We start from the raw sequence: 15100 nt of genomic DNA on the forward strand, positions 1-15100 counted from the left end.
CGGCAGAGAGAGAGAGAGAGAGAGAAAGAGAGAGAGAGAGAGAGAGAGAGAGAGAGAGAGAGAGAGAGAGAGAGAGGGAGAGAGAGAGAGAAGCACTGTGTTGAAAATAAGTATAAGTAAACATCTATGTATAGAACTATGGGACTTTAAACCTAATCTCCTTCTCAGTGTTGAGAACCCAAAGGCCAAAATCATTCCTGTCCCCAGTCTCCCCACCAGGCAGCAGGCTGAAGATTCTTTCCTAGAGAGAGTGAGATGAGACATTCAGATACTGATATTTGAGGGTTCCCAAGTAAAAAGGGCAGACTAAGTCTGATCATCCCACAGGGAAGCCCACCAGAAAACTACCATGAACCCAGAGCTTCCACACAGCTTTAAAATACTACTGATACGTTGTGTATTTTTTTGGCTGCAGCGCACGGCATGTGAGATCTTAGTTCCCCAACCAGGGATCGAACCTGTGCCCCCTGTAGTGAAAGTGTGGAGTCTTAAGCACTGGACCGCCAAGGAAGTCCCTAAACTATATTCTTAAATATGAGCACTCTTTCATTCTAGGATCACCAAGCCTCTAACATGAAAGACACCAAAACAAAATAAAAAGACCTGAAAGAAACAAGAAACAACACTATGAGCAGATGCAGATATCCCAAAAGGTATAATCAGAGAAAAGATATTGCATTCATGAAACAAAAACAGCAAAAAATGCAATAAAAGAATACTATTCAGAAATATAGAGGTATATATCAGGAGAAAGAAAAGAGTTGAGGACAGATAATTCTGTGGAGTGGGGCTGGGCACAGAACCACTAATTTTTACTATAAATATGTTGATATTTGGTAACATGTTGGTTATTTAACTTAGATACATGTATTATTTTGATTAAAAGTTTCTTTTTTAACAAGCCTCTAAGTCTATGTTGTACCAATGGCACCAACATCACCTGGGAGCTTATTAGAAATGCAGGATCTCAGGGCCCCCTTCCCTCCCACAACTACTGAATCTGTAATCTGTATTTTTATCATGATCTCCAAATGATTCTTAAGCACATTAAAGTTTAAGAAACACTGCTTTAGCTGACTTTGATGCAAGTGGTCCAGAACTAAACATTATTAAACTGGTCCCCCAAGAATGTCTGCATTAGTGCAACCTGTGAACAGAAACAAAAGATTTAGCTCCTTCTATGATAACCAATCTCACCCTACGGCAATTCTAAGAGCGCTGGCAAAAATGTTAAAACTCCCAAAATATCTGCATATATGGGATTCTTCACCTAATTTTTAGGTAGAGTGAGGAGAAACCAGGTTGAATGATGTACCACAGGTACATCTTGCCACAGTACAATCTCGTATGACTGCCCAGACTGATTTTCCACCCAGGCCAGCTGGTAGCCCATCACAACCTGGGACAGTGAGGGATTATACGGCTTTCTGTCTGTGGTAGTTTTGTGCAGATGAAGCAGAAAGGAGGGGTTCCATTTCTAACAGACCAATCCTGCATAAGAAGTCAATGTAGGGGGGTTTCACCCAATTGGCTCCTCCAGGTTCCAAGAATAGGGGCCAGAAACAGCTTAGGGTCTGGCAGGAGAGGGCTGACTGCCAACTCCTTTGTGAATTAGAAAGCTATCAGTTCCTTAGCTCACCCTTTCTTCCTGTTTCTTCCCCTCCTCTGAATGCTTCTGCAATGCCACTCTGAGTGACTCTCTGATGAGCTGGACTTCAACTTCTGAAGCAGAGAGTTTCTTTTCAAGCTCCATCTTTTCTTTGCTCAAGGCTTCTGTCTTCTGTGCAAACTGTGCACGTAAGAAAGTGTTCTCTCGCTGCAATTCCTGCAGAAAGATTCTCAACATATAACTGTTCCTTACCCTGACAGTCCCATACACGTTACTTATACCTAGTATACTTTGTGGTCAAGTATCACCTTTCTCTAAGAATTTCTTTAAGCAGTGCTTCTCAAAGTGTGGTCCTAGGACTAATAGCTTCAGCATCACCTGGGAATTGTTAGAAATGCAAATTCTTAAGCCCAACTCCCAGGCCCAGTGAATCAGAAACTCTGGGGATGGGTGTCAATAATCTGTGTTTTAACAAGCCCTCCAGGTGATTCAGATTCATACTCAAATTTCAGAACCACTGGCTTAAAGCAATACTTGATGAGTTGTAGTATAACAAAGGAATACAGGACACTGTATCAGAAGACCTGGGCTCAAGGCCTGGTTCTCCTACACTCATTCTCTATATGACTTCAGGCAAATTCTTCCTCCTTCTTGGGCCTCAAACTTCTCATCAGTAAATGAGAGGACCGAACTAGATTTTATCTAACGGCCCTTCTCACACCAACATTCTGATTCTACAAGATGGAACACTATCTTAACAGGCCCACTAGGTGGCAAAGCCAGTACAGTACTATAACCTATCTAACAGACATCATTCAAAAGCCCAAATTACAGAAGAGGCTTGGCCAACTTCTTTTAGAGCTACTGACCTAAGTGAGAGCATGGTTTCCTTCAATTGCTCCTAGACATGGAAGAATAAAAGTGGGAATGGCTCTAAATCCTGCATTACCTCTGCTTCCCCCTCCATTTGGCCAGGGCTGGTATATTAAGACTTCTCAAAGCATCACTCAGTTCTAGGGTCTTACTACGTACCTTGCTCTGCCTTCCTTTTCTCCCAAGTATGTCCTGATACCAAGGCACCTGGACTTCCACTTGATCTACCCTCAAGCCTTTTCTGCCCCCACAAGGGCAGAACAGGAGATACTTTAAAATTAAGATGTTTACTCTTTGAGGGCAGGGACACCTTATATCACTTGGTCCATTTTCTATCTCCTGGATGCCTAACAGTGCCAAGCGCAGGGAAGATACTGAGTTATGACAAGCAGAATGCCATCCTGGCTGCCAAGGCTTACCTGCAGCCTCAGCAAGCAGACATCCCCAAAGGGGGCAGGGCGGCCCAAAAGAGCACTGTGGACTTGTAGTTCGCTCTCTCGCACTTTCTGCTCCAGCTGAGAGATATGTTTCCTCTGCCTGCAAAAGCCAGAATAGAATGAGGTCCAGGGTCCTGACACAAATCCACTTGCAATATGAGCCCCCACTTTCCTTAGGTACAAACCACACTTTGTAAGCAAAGACCTTGGGTTCTGGTCAGTGCTGTTTCCTAGAGGAGGAAGAGCAAATGAGAAAACTGACAGGGGAAATGAAGAAAGATCAGCTGCGAGGAGCCAGCTGACTCCTTTAGGCACTCCCCACAGCCCCTGCAGAGATATGCAACTGGCCTATCACATTACTCACATACTGGACTAGGCTGCTTACTGACCTAGCTCTACCATGAGGCAAGGCAGGGTCCTAAACAGAGGAGGATGCGCTGCCCTTGGGAAGACCTCCTTAGTGGGGGCTGGGACAGCAGAGGCTAGCCCTATGACACCCCTTGCCCCCTTACTTGTCAATAAGGAGCTCCTTTTCCTTCAGAAGGTTTTCATTACTGTTCAAGATGCTGATCCACTGTGCTGGGTCTAATGTGGGCAATGAAGGAGAAAAAGCAGCAGGATGGTGGCAGATGGCTCCATTCTGAAGCTGAAAGACAAGCAGGCCCAGAGTGGCTTAATCTTGACCTATAGGCACCTGAAAACACCTGAGCTACAGCTGGGTCTGCAGTCAAGGCTTACTTTGGCTCAGTCTGAGAAGGCCCACTGTTTATGAAATAATTTTAGCTCTGATGTATGACTGGAAAGAACCTGCTAGGGAGACTTCTGCCAACTGGACACTCCCTGCTCAGAAAGGCTCCAGTTTCTAAGAAAAGGTCAGTTGTCTTTCATTATCTGGCAACAGAAGCTAACCAGGAGCTAAGGTGTCCTCACCAACCAGGAAAGGAGAATGTGTCCTGCTTCCTTTCTTCCCATTCTTAAGCAGCACAAGAACTTTTTTTTTTTAAAACCCAAAAGTGTTATAGTGCAAAGAACCTGGGATTCAAAGACAGTTTTTGAACCCTAGAACTCTGCCACTCACCAGCTCTGTGACCCTGGACAGATTACTTATTCTAAGAACTTGGTAAATTTCTACATTTACCTCATCAGAGTGCTATAAGGATTAAATAAGATTCTGTATGTTAAAGTACCTAGCCTAGTGACTGGTACATAAATACACACACACACAGTCAGTGTTGGTGTCCTAACTCTGGGATTCCCTTTATAACCCTCTGCTTTGGAGAAACTATCTGGTGTTTAATTAGACCACCAACAGATTTGATGACATTCACAAGACTTCATTTCCTATCTACAAACATCTTTCCTCTTTTTTACAAATGCTTTCTTTGGAGTCAAAACTTATAGGACAGAACCTATACAGTTCTAAGATCAGCACAGAAACTGCAAAATCCAAGGAAAGAAGGGCCTCTACCTGCATTTGCTCCATCTGTAAACGGATCAAATCCAGCTGCTGCTGACAAGTGCTGAGCTCACAAGATCGCTCGCGGGGATGCCAAGGGTCAGGATTCAGTTGCCACACCTGAGAAGGAAGAGGCTTGGAGAGCCCAGGAGCAGGCTGGAGTCCCAAAGGAAGAACCCCGCTGCCACTAGGGTGTGGTCCATTCCGCTCACATACCGCCCCACTGCCTGGTGCCTTCTTGGTCTCAGGCAACACTTTGTATAACTCCTTGTTTGTGTCGGTTCTTGGGTTGTGGAAGGAGACTCGGTAGTGGGGATCTGCATAAAGTGTCTCCATCATTACCGACTGATTGAGGGTAGACTCCATATTGGGAATATCAAACTTCCTCGCTTCTTCTTCTCTTTCATGGCCCACTGCTGGAAACCAGGACTGCTCAACTCCATTCTCTCCAGCAGCACCACAAAGATACATGAAATCTCTAGATAGGCCTGGAGAACGTTTCATTGCACCGAGGTCTCCATTTCTTGTCATCCCCACACTTTCAGTCAGCCCTGACAAAGGAAGTTTGGAAGAAGAGGGTCCGGCAGGAGAATTTGGCTTGGCAGGAGAGGTCCCCAAAGTAGAAGGCATCACATGGGCTGTTGGAATGGTTACGTGGCTTTTGATGGGCTGGAAAGGAGGACTGCTACTTGAGCTGCAAAAATCTGCGGAGAGAACAGTCTTCCGTAAGTCAAAATTGAGGCAGCAAGCTTTCTTGACTTTGGCTGCTATGCCAGACATTCTCTGCCTGTCCTAAGACCAGGCAGAAAGGGCACTGTCATCACAAGTATCAGGCAAAAAACACAGCAGCCTAAACAGGAGATGTGTGTTCTAGGATCTCAAATGCCATTCACAAGGCAAACCAACAAAAGGCAACACTGGCTTCACTTTTAACTTATACTCTGTCCTTTGTATTTGAATAAAAAATCCTGCCAGTCAACAAAGCTGAAAACTGAACTTAAAAAAAAAATCACTTACTTAAGGAAAATGGATTAGATCCTACTCTTCTAAGAGCTGGGCAGCTGTAAGCTATAATCCAATCTAATAAAAATGTCTTTTCCAAGGGCTGCCAGGATCCTCTGTGATCTCCAAAAGCTCCCCTGTGAAGGTGAGCAATGAATCTAAACTATCTGAAAAACAAGGCGAACTGGATAGTGCTGCTTTCTATCTAGGGCAGGGAGCACAGCATCTGAATCAGGATTCTGTTCTCTCTCCCACACACCAGACCTGACTGCCGGGATATGTGAAGTTATTCTTAGTAACTCTCAGGTTTCATTCTAGCACAGTGAGCACTCTCAAGTGGTAAACAGTGAAATCCTCTATTTTATATTTTGCCTTTTATTTACCCACTTGTTTGTATACAACTGTGATTTTTCACTTTCCTTCAGACTGGATTTATATTTCCTTTAGCTCCTGCCTAGTCTTGCGAGACAACTCGCTGATTGGCCCTGCTGTAGAAGGTTCATATTTCTACATATTTCCAACTTTCAAGTGCTACTCTGAAGAGGATACAAGGTCACAGAATTAACACGGAACAGTGGGCTGCAAGTGAAGAACAATACAGGAATATGAGGAAACACACCTGTTACCTTCAGCAGGCAGAAAACTGAGTGAGGGGGACAAGGAATATAAACATCTTCCTTTTTCAACTATGTTTAGTATTCTTTTCCAAACTAAGCATGTCTACCACGGAGAAGAGTAGACCTCCAATTTGTTTCTTTTCATTTTCCATCAACCAACACAGAACACACTCAGCTAATGAGGACAGACACTAACCTTTTCCAGAATTATATGAGTATAGATCAGCTATCATCTTCTCACATGGGTCTGTAAGCAGCTTTTTAAAAACACAGGCAAGCCAAATTATCCCTTATAATATATGCACAGTATCTAATTTCCTCTACTCAGATGATCGTGGGATATATAAAATGCCATACTAAAAACAAACAAGAAGCAAAACAACCAGTAATTTTTGATGACATGCATCAGCTTCTCAGAACCAAGAAAGGACATTTCAGAGTCAAAGGACACAGTTTTTGATGTCCCCAAACTTAAATACAGAGCTAGTCAACAGGGTTAAGGTAGACTGGTGGTGATGAAGACTTCTAAGACTAGTAAGCTCTCTACTTGAAATCTTCCATAATGGCACCATAATATCCACTCTCACCAAGGGTCCCCACTCCCAAAATATAATTATGGAACAGAGGACAGTAAGACTGTGGTTATGAGGGCTGCTACTATGCTGAACTCAGCAACACCTCCTTCCATTCTCCATCCACAGCACCACTCTCTCTCAAGACTCACCAAATTCGGTTTTGAGCCCATAATGCCTAAAGCAGTAATGGCAAAACCAAAGCCAAGAAGAAAGGTACCAACTTCCCAAGAGAATATGGTTTTTCTAATTTTCTGGTGAGTGTGGTCCACCTACAGATGATGAAGTGAGGTCTTTGTCAGCATTTGTCACTTATCTATTGGGTTTATCTATTTATATTAAGGCAACTGTGTAATCCTCAGAAAGTGCAAGAAAATGTCAAGTTACATCACACTTTAAGTCTGGTTTGTGTTTTAGAGCATTCTGAAATGAAATAGCAACACATTTTCAAAAGGGACACTATCTTCTACAATTTTCAAAGGCTTTCCAAATTTAGTGTATGGGATACGTGATTTTTATGAGAAGTTTACAATTCCCCAAATCACTGGGTTTCTGCCACTTCAAGGATATATTTCTAAATCTCTCCTTTCCTCAAGCACACTCCCTGCCCCTCAACCCCCATCCTCCCCCAAAAGCAATTTGTTCTTTCTAGCAACCCCCCTTTCTTGGTAAGGGGTAGACTTAGCTATTGCTAAATTTTGATCACTTCTGCCTACATCACTTACTGGTTTATGAAGTATGGTAGTCTGAATTAAGCCAGTGACAATTTCAGTCTTTATCAAAAAACTGAAAGCCTTCTGAGCTCTCCAGTACCCACCTCTATCCTGTCCCTTGAGAATCTTCAAGGTAAAACACCTTAGAGAAGGGTAGAATCAAAAGCCTAAATGGGGAATTCCCTGGTAGTCCAGTGGCTAGGACTTTGCGCTTTCACTACCGTGGACTGGGTTCAATCCCTGGTCAGGAAACTAAGATCCCACAAGCTGCACGGTGCAGCCAGAAAAAAAAAAAAGCCTAAATGTCCACTGACAAATGAATGGATAAAGAAGATGTGGTACATATACACAATGGAATATTACTCACCCATAAAAAAGAATGCAATAATGCCATTTGCAACAACATGGATGGACCTAGAGATTATAATACTAAGTGAAGTAAGTCAGACAGAGAAAGACAAATATCACGTGATATCACTTATATGTGGAATCTAAAAAAATGTCATAAGTGAACTTATTTACGAAACAGAAAACACACTCACAGACTTAGACAACAAACTTATGGTTACCAAAGGGGAAAGGTGTGATGGGGGAGGGATAAATTAGGAGTTTGGCATTAACATATACACACTACTATATATAAAATAGATAGTTAATAAGAACCTACTATATAGCACAGGGAACTCTACTCAATATTCTATAATAACCTAAATGGGAAAGAATTTGAAAAAGAATAGATATATGTATATGTATAACTGAATCACTTTGCTGTACACCTGAAACTAACACAGCACTGTAAATCAACTATATTCCAATATAAAAAAAATTTTTTTTAAAGAAAAAAAAACCCCAATGAACTATATTTTATACCAGTCATAAGTGTTCTTGTCAACTGCACTCCAAATAAAGCAAGCTACATTCATGAACAAAGTGAGCAAGAAATAAGATTAAGATAAAGATCACGGTATATATCAAACATGGCAGAAAAGATACCTTAGACTCTTTTAAAAGAAACTTCTAGACCGATGGCTTTGGCCACTACATCAAGGCTACTACAATTTAAAAAGAACACACTACCAGGAATTCCCTGGCGGTCCAGTGGTTAGGACTGGGTGCTTTCACTGCCAGGGGCCCAGGTTCAATCCTTGGTTGGGGAATTAAGATCCTGCAAGCTGTGTCACACAGCCAAAAAAAAAAAAGGTGGGCTTCCCTGGTGGTGCAGTGGTTAAGAATCCGCCTGCTAATGCAGGGGACACAGGTTCGAGCCCTGGTCTGGGAAGATCCCACATGCCGCAGAGCAACTAAGCCCATGTGCCACAACTACTGAGCCTGCGCTCTAGAGCCCACGAGCCACAACTACTGAGCCGGCGTGCCACAACTACTGAAGCCCACGTGCCTAGAGCCAGCGCTCCATAACAAGAGAAGCCACTGCAATGAGAAGCCCACACACTGCAGTGAAGAGTAGCCCCCGCTCTCTAGAGAAAGCCCCTGCACAGCAATGAAGACACAACACAGACAAAAATGAAAATAAATGAATTTTTTTTTAGAAAAAGAATGTACTATGCAATTAATACACATATTTCCCCAAAGGAATAAAAAGCACACAGAGTCACACACAATCTGTGTAACAATTTGACTGAATGAGATATAACCAGTCAATTCAACGGGGGGAAAAAATCTAGACCATTGTTTGATTTTTATAAGTCCTATTATTTAGTCAGAATGAAAAAGGTCCCATGACTGCACATGTAGACAAAACCTTAACAAGTCACAACTACATTGACAGTAACACTTTTGATTACACAAGTGATGGAAAGAACACTACAAGTGGGAGATCTGAATCTGATAACTAGTTGTGTGACATCAGGCAAGTTACTTAACCCCTCAGGGAATTTTTGCTACTCACCTGCAAAAAAACTGGATTAAGTGATTTTTAAAGTTCTGTCTACCTTAAAATCTATGATTCCATTAACTCAATATTTATTGACACTGGGCTCATATACACACAGCTGTCAAACTATTAAAATTAAATCCCAGGGACTTCCCTGGTGGTCCAGTGGTTAAGACTCCCCACTTCCACGGCAGGGTGTGTGGGTTCCATCCCTGGTCGGAGAACTAAGATCCCGCGTGCCACGTGGTGTGGCCAAAAAAAAAAATTAAATGTCAGGTGTCCAGGAGTCAGTACTAGTAGTAGATGTAGTGGATGTGTTTGTTTTTCTCCTTTTCATTCTTCTTTTATTTTTTCCAAACATTTCTTTTTTTAAAAAATGCTTTACTGAGATATAGTTCACATACTGTACAACTTTCACCCACTTGAAACATACAATTCAATGGTTTTTAGTACATTCACAGAATTAGGTACCCATCACTACAATCAATTTTAGAACATTTTCATCACCCCCCAAAGAAATCTTTTTACCCTTTAGCAGTCATGCTGCATTTACTCTAACTTCCCTAGCCTTAGGCAACCACTAAATCTACCTTCTGTCTCCCTACAGATTGGCCTATTATGGATATTTCACACAATATGTGGTCTTTCGCGCCTGGCTTTTTTACTTAGCATAGATGTTTTTAAAGTTAATCCAGTTTGTGGCGGGTATTGGTACTTCATTTCTTTTTATGGCTGAATAATATTCTATCGTATGGATATACCACATTTTACTCATCTGTTTGTCAATCGATAGACATGGGGTTGTTTCTAATTTTTGGCTATGAAGTTAACGCTGCTATGAACATTTGTGTACAAGTTTTTGTGTGGATGTATGCTTTCATCAATTCTCTTGCGTATATACACCTAGATTTGCTGAGTCATAAGGCAAATCCATGTTTAACCTTTTAAGGAACTGCCAAACTGCCTTCCAAAGCAGCTACAACATTTTACATTCTCACCAGCAATGTACCAAGGTTCCAGTTTCTCTACATTCTCACCAACGATTATTATCTTTTTGATTATAGCCATCCTAGTGGGTGTGACATGTTATCAGATGCACCAAGTACCAAGGTGACTTTAATCAACTCATTTAATCATTTTGAAATTCAGCTCTCTCATTTGTAGGTTGGAAATAAAATATTAAATAGAGTTCTTAAAGGTATTAATGAAAAAATGTAGAAAAAATTTAGCACAGTATGCATCATAAAGTATTTGATAAACAGTAATTATTATCATTAGATTTTCTGCCCTCCTAGGAACCCACCATCTAAATGAAAAAACAAAATACTCTTGTAAAGTACAGCCTGATAGTTAATACTTAAGTGCAAAAACAAGTGGCAGAAAAAAATAAAGATATAAAATTGCAAAAAGGAAGATCAGTAATGAGAGGAAGAAATTGGAAAAGTTTTTTCAGACATATCATTAAATCAAGAAAAATAAGATAAGCATAGCTGGGAGGGGGAAGAGGAGATGAGAACAGCACAAATGGGCCCAGATTAAAGAAGGAAAGAGCTCAAGTAACAAAACAAAAAAAAAGGTTCTGTTCGTAGCATAGTTAAGACAACATACCTGGTGACAGTAAGAAATTTGTTTGAATGGGATAGGGCCATATCACAGAAATGGGGACTCTGACCTTTATCCTCCAAGTAATAGAAACAACTGAGGATTTGCAGGAAAGGGAAACTATGAAATCAGGCTTTTAGAAAGATTAATATGGCAGGAGAGGGAAAGATCTGATGCCAAGAAACCTATTAGAAAGTTGTTTCAGACAGGACAAACAGTAGAAGTTGAGAGGAAGGGACCGGCTGTGAGGAGCATAGGATAAGAAGAACCAAGAAGACTCCTTGACTGAATGGATTGACTTATGAATACTCTGGAAATGACAATATACGTGGAACACAATTTGAAAATGACAACACATTTTGGTAATCAAATCATTAATCCAAACTTACCCTCCGCAATGTCTGAGCATGATGTGCCAATGGCTGTGTCCCCACTGTCGGCTATACTTGAACAGCGGCTGAAGCGGCTCCGAAAGGCCTCCGAGATAACTGGGGTCTGCCATTCAGTTCCCAGGGAACCGCCCCTCTGAATCACATTGGAACCTGAAACAAGTGGCATTTCCCACCTTTAGTGTGAACCTGCTCATGTAACCCCACAAGACTTTAAAAAAAATCACTTAAACCTATCAGAGAATAGTGGCACCCCACCCCTTTCTTTCTCCTGTACCTATTTCAGCTACTCTGAATTAGTTAACTTTAAGGAGGTTTTTTGTTTTTGTTTTTTAAAATAAATTTATTTATTTATTTATTTATGGCTGCATTGGGTCTTTGTTGCTGCGCACGGGCTTTTCTCTAGTTGCGGCGAGCGGGGTCTCCTCTTCCCTGCAGTGCGTGGGCTTCTCATTGCAGTGGCTTCTCTTGTTGCAGAGCATGGGCTCTAGGTGCACGGGCTTCCGTAGTTGTGGCAGGCGGGCTCAGGAGTTGTGGCTTGCGGCCTCTAGAGTGCAGGCTCAGTAGTTGTGGCGCACGGCCTTAACTGCTCTGCAGCATGTGGGATATTCCTGGACCAAGGCTCGAACCTGTGTCCCCTGCATTGGCAGGCAGATTCTTAACTACTGCGCCACCAGGGAAGCCCAGTTAATTTTAAATGGAAAGAGCGGGCTTCCCTGGTGGCGCAGTGGTTGGGAGTCTGCCTGCTGATGCAGGGGACACGGGTTCAAGCCCTAGTCTGGGAGGATCCCACATGCCGTGGAGCAACTAGGCCCGTGAGCCACAACTACTGAGCCTGCGCGTCTGGAGCGTGTGCTCTGCAACAAGAGAGGCCACAATGGTGAGAGGCCCGCATACCGCAAAAAAAAAAAAAAAAAAAAAAAAAAAACAAGGATGTGAACACTGTAGTTAAAGGACATGGAGCAAAAATAAATAAATTAATTAATAAACTCCTACCCCCAACATCTTCTTAAAAAAAATGGAAATAGCGTAAGAGGTGAGAATGTTCAAAGACAGAAATAAAAACTACCAAGAATCCAGGGGTACTGGGACAGTAATAGTTAATAGCAGCTCCATTCTTTGCAATCTAGAAGGCACAGCACTTTACAAACATGATCTCATCTACCTACTCACTGAAAAGTATTATAACCCCTATTTTGCAGAGGATAGAGCTGAGATTTGAACCCAGGTTGTTCTGATTCCAATACCCACATTCTTTCCTACAGGGTTTCTCAACAGGTGCTTTTGGCATTCTGGGCCTGACAATTCTCCAATGTATAGTCTACATATTACAGGATGGTTAAGCATTCCTAGTCCCTCCCCATCCACTAAATGCCAGCATCAGCTCTCACTCCATCCCACCATCACTATAAAACCTGAAAACATCCCATATGTTTCCAAATGCACTGCAGGGTAACAGGCAATCCAGTCCCCTGCTGAAAACCACTGCTTGACTGTATCAGGGTACCCTTGTGGTTAGGGTGAATCCAGATCAAGATGAGTCTTATAAGTTAATTTGAAGAGTTTGTGGGGCGGGGGCAATGCAAAGACACTACTAAAGTTTCTGAGCAGGTAAGATGAAACAAGACTGATGAGATTTATTTGACATTATCAGCTTGCTGTTTGAGGGCTGGTAGATACGAAGTGTTCAATAAATACTTGATTTACTAATATACTAGCAAAGAGTTAAATTTAAATTATTTTTTAAAAACCACTGTAATTTTTCTAAACTTTATCTGATGATCCATGTAAACAAATAAACAGGTAATGGTAGCTACTTATCCATTTAAAGCGTCAGAGTTTGAGCTGAAATCAGAAAATATGGTTCTACAGACTCTACGATTTAGTGGGAAGCAAATGATATATGAATTTAGTGCTTCTCCCATCTTTTGAACCTACTTTCTTCTACATTTGTTCCTTTTTTTGCTACCCTTACTTCTGCTTTCTACTGAAGACAACCTCACTTTCCCCAAGAACTCCTTTTATTCTTTGGGTCTCAGTGGACTGCCTGATTTGAAAGAATCTATATACACACAGTAATCTGTAACAATTTCTTTTTTTTTTTTTTAAATTTTTTGGCTGTGCCACGTGACATGCGGGATCACAGTTTCCCCACCAGGGATCGAACCCGCATCCCCTGCATTGGAAGCCCAGAGTCTTAACTGGTGGACTGCCAGGGAAGTCCCTGTAACAATCTTTAATAGAAAACACAGCCAAAAATCAGAGCATCTGATCAGCATAAGATTAGCCAGTGTTACTATACTAAATTAACATAATTCTATCCAGAAGCAAAGAAATTTGACCTCCTGGTGAGTCTATATGGCATAATCTCTCTAGTCAGTGTACAATTTGTCAGGTCTTTTGAAATAATGAAAATCAGTTGAGGGTCTCTACTACCATGTTCCTGGCCTCCTACTGGAAATCACTCCCTGTTACTACTACTAATCTTCTTCACCACTACCACTTTTCTGTTCAGCCACTCCATACATCAATTCTAAAAGTGATATTTGCTAAAATAAAAATATGTTTTGGTGTAGTTATAGAGACTATGATTATTTCAAAATTCAAGTCTGAAAGCTGGTATCACGTCATATCAGCAGCATCCTTATCAAATATTAAGACCATTATCAATCAAATGAGAGACTACTGAAAACAAAGCCATCAGAAAAGCAGTGAGCTTTGTTAGGAATTGCTACATTCCAAGAACGTGCATTATACACATAAGTGTCATAAGAAATTGTATAATTCAATCCTAAAACAGTGCACGGCACATAGCAATGTTCAATAAATATTTGCTGAATGAACCTTGAATTGATTCAACAAATTCTTTTGAAGTGCTTATTATATGCAAGGCAGTATGCCTAGGAGAACATATCTACCAAATGTCTGCTATAAGGCACTGTGGGATTTTTCAAGTTAAAGAAAACATACCATTAGTTCCATCAAATGTAGTCCTTTCTTCATAAATCCCCCCAAATTCAAAAGTTATTTTTCTAAAATGCTACTTCCTATTTGAATATACCATATCTACTTAATATTGTCTATTGAGTATGTGTATATATTTACATGTTTTAATATATATATTAAATACATACACAAACTTTTAACATATCAACTTAGGATATCTACTGAGCTTTCAAAACCCTGTAAATCCATTCTAGAGATAAATTCCTGAGTCTCTAGTGACAACACAAGTGAGACTGTTGGCATCTAAGAAGAATTCCAATCTTTGTGGGCTAACAGATGACTGATCCACCCACAGGACTACAAAGACAACATAGAACACAGTAATTTATGCTGTTTTTCTGATTTCAAATGGAACTATTTTCCAAAGTCATTTTGTTCCAATCCTTTATGTGTCCTCCTCTCTCAATCAATCACGTGGTCTTGTTGGAAGCTACGTAGGACCAGAGATAAATAGTTGTTCTCTCAGAGAGACCAGTTTTTCTATTCAATGTAGCCCCATGTCATTTTTGTTCTTTAAGCGCCAGCCTTTCAGTGAATGCTTGTTTGTTCAGTATTTCCTTTTAAGGAAATTTCTGTTATAAAATAATAGAGCAAAGGTCAAAATTTAACCCAGAAAACTTTGACTACTCACCTGGTGATGTGGCATGAGAGAACCGCTCACTTGGGTATTTCTCCTGCATGGCCATCAACACAGTTATTTGAGCCAGATGTAGAATGAAGGAACCAGTCAGATCTCTCCACTATCTTTTAATTCCCTGTAACTTGTTCTCATTCAGCTGAAACTGTCAAAAACACAGAGTATTCAAGTATTCTTCCACATGTTTTACTCCTGAGGATGTTTTTTGTTGGTTTTTTTTTTTGCGGTATGCAGGCCTCTCACTGTTGTGGCCTCTCCCGTTGCGGAGCACAGGCTCCGGACGCACAGGCTCAGGG

General features: G+C 41.2%; 1 protein-coding gene across 2 annotated transcripts in view; it reads right to left on the minus strand.

The window, feature by feature from the left end:
- The window catches only part of CEP85 (centrosomal protein 85), a 33252-nt gene that overhangs the window by 11974 nt on the left and 6178 nt on the right, over positions 1-15100 (minus strand). The window contains exons 2-7 of one of the 2 annotated variants that reach the window (XM_007111332.3): positions 14799-14949; positions 11162-11314; positions 4388-5079; positions 3432-3565; positions 2902-3019; positions 1640-1825 (exon numbers count right to left, since the gene is read on the minus strand). In XM_007111332.3, coding sequence (XP_007111394.1) covers positions 1640-1825; positions 2902-3019; positions 3432-3565; positions 4388-5079; positions 11162-11314; positions 14799-14853 — 1338 coding nt within the window. In that variant the 5' untranslated portion in view covers positions 14854-14949. Of the gene's footprint in view, positions 1-1639; positions 1826-2901; positions 3020-3431; positions 3566-4387; positions 5080-5392; positions 5609-11161; positions 11315-14798; positions 14950-15100 lie in introns of those variants that run through there. The other variant, XM_028487592.2, reaches the window with a different exon arrangement.

Source organism: Physeter macrocephalus, chromosome 3 (genome assembly GCF_002837175.3).
Source record: "Physeter macrocephalus isolate SW-GA chromosome 3, ASM283717v5, whole genome shotgun sequence".
NCBI classification, from domain to species: domain Eukaryota; kingdom Metazoa; phylum Chordata; class Mammalia; order Artiodactyla; family Physeteridae; genus Physeter; species Physeter macrocephalus.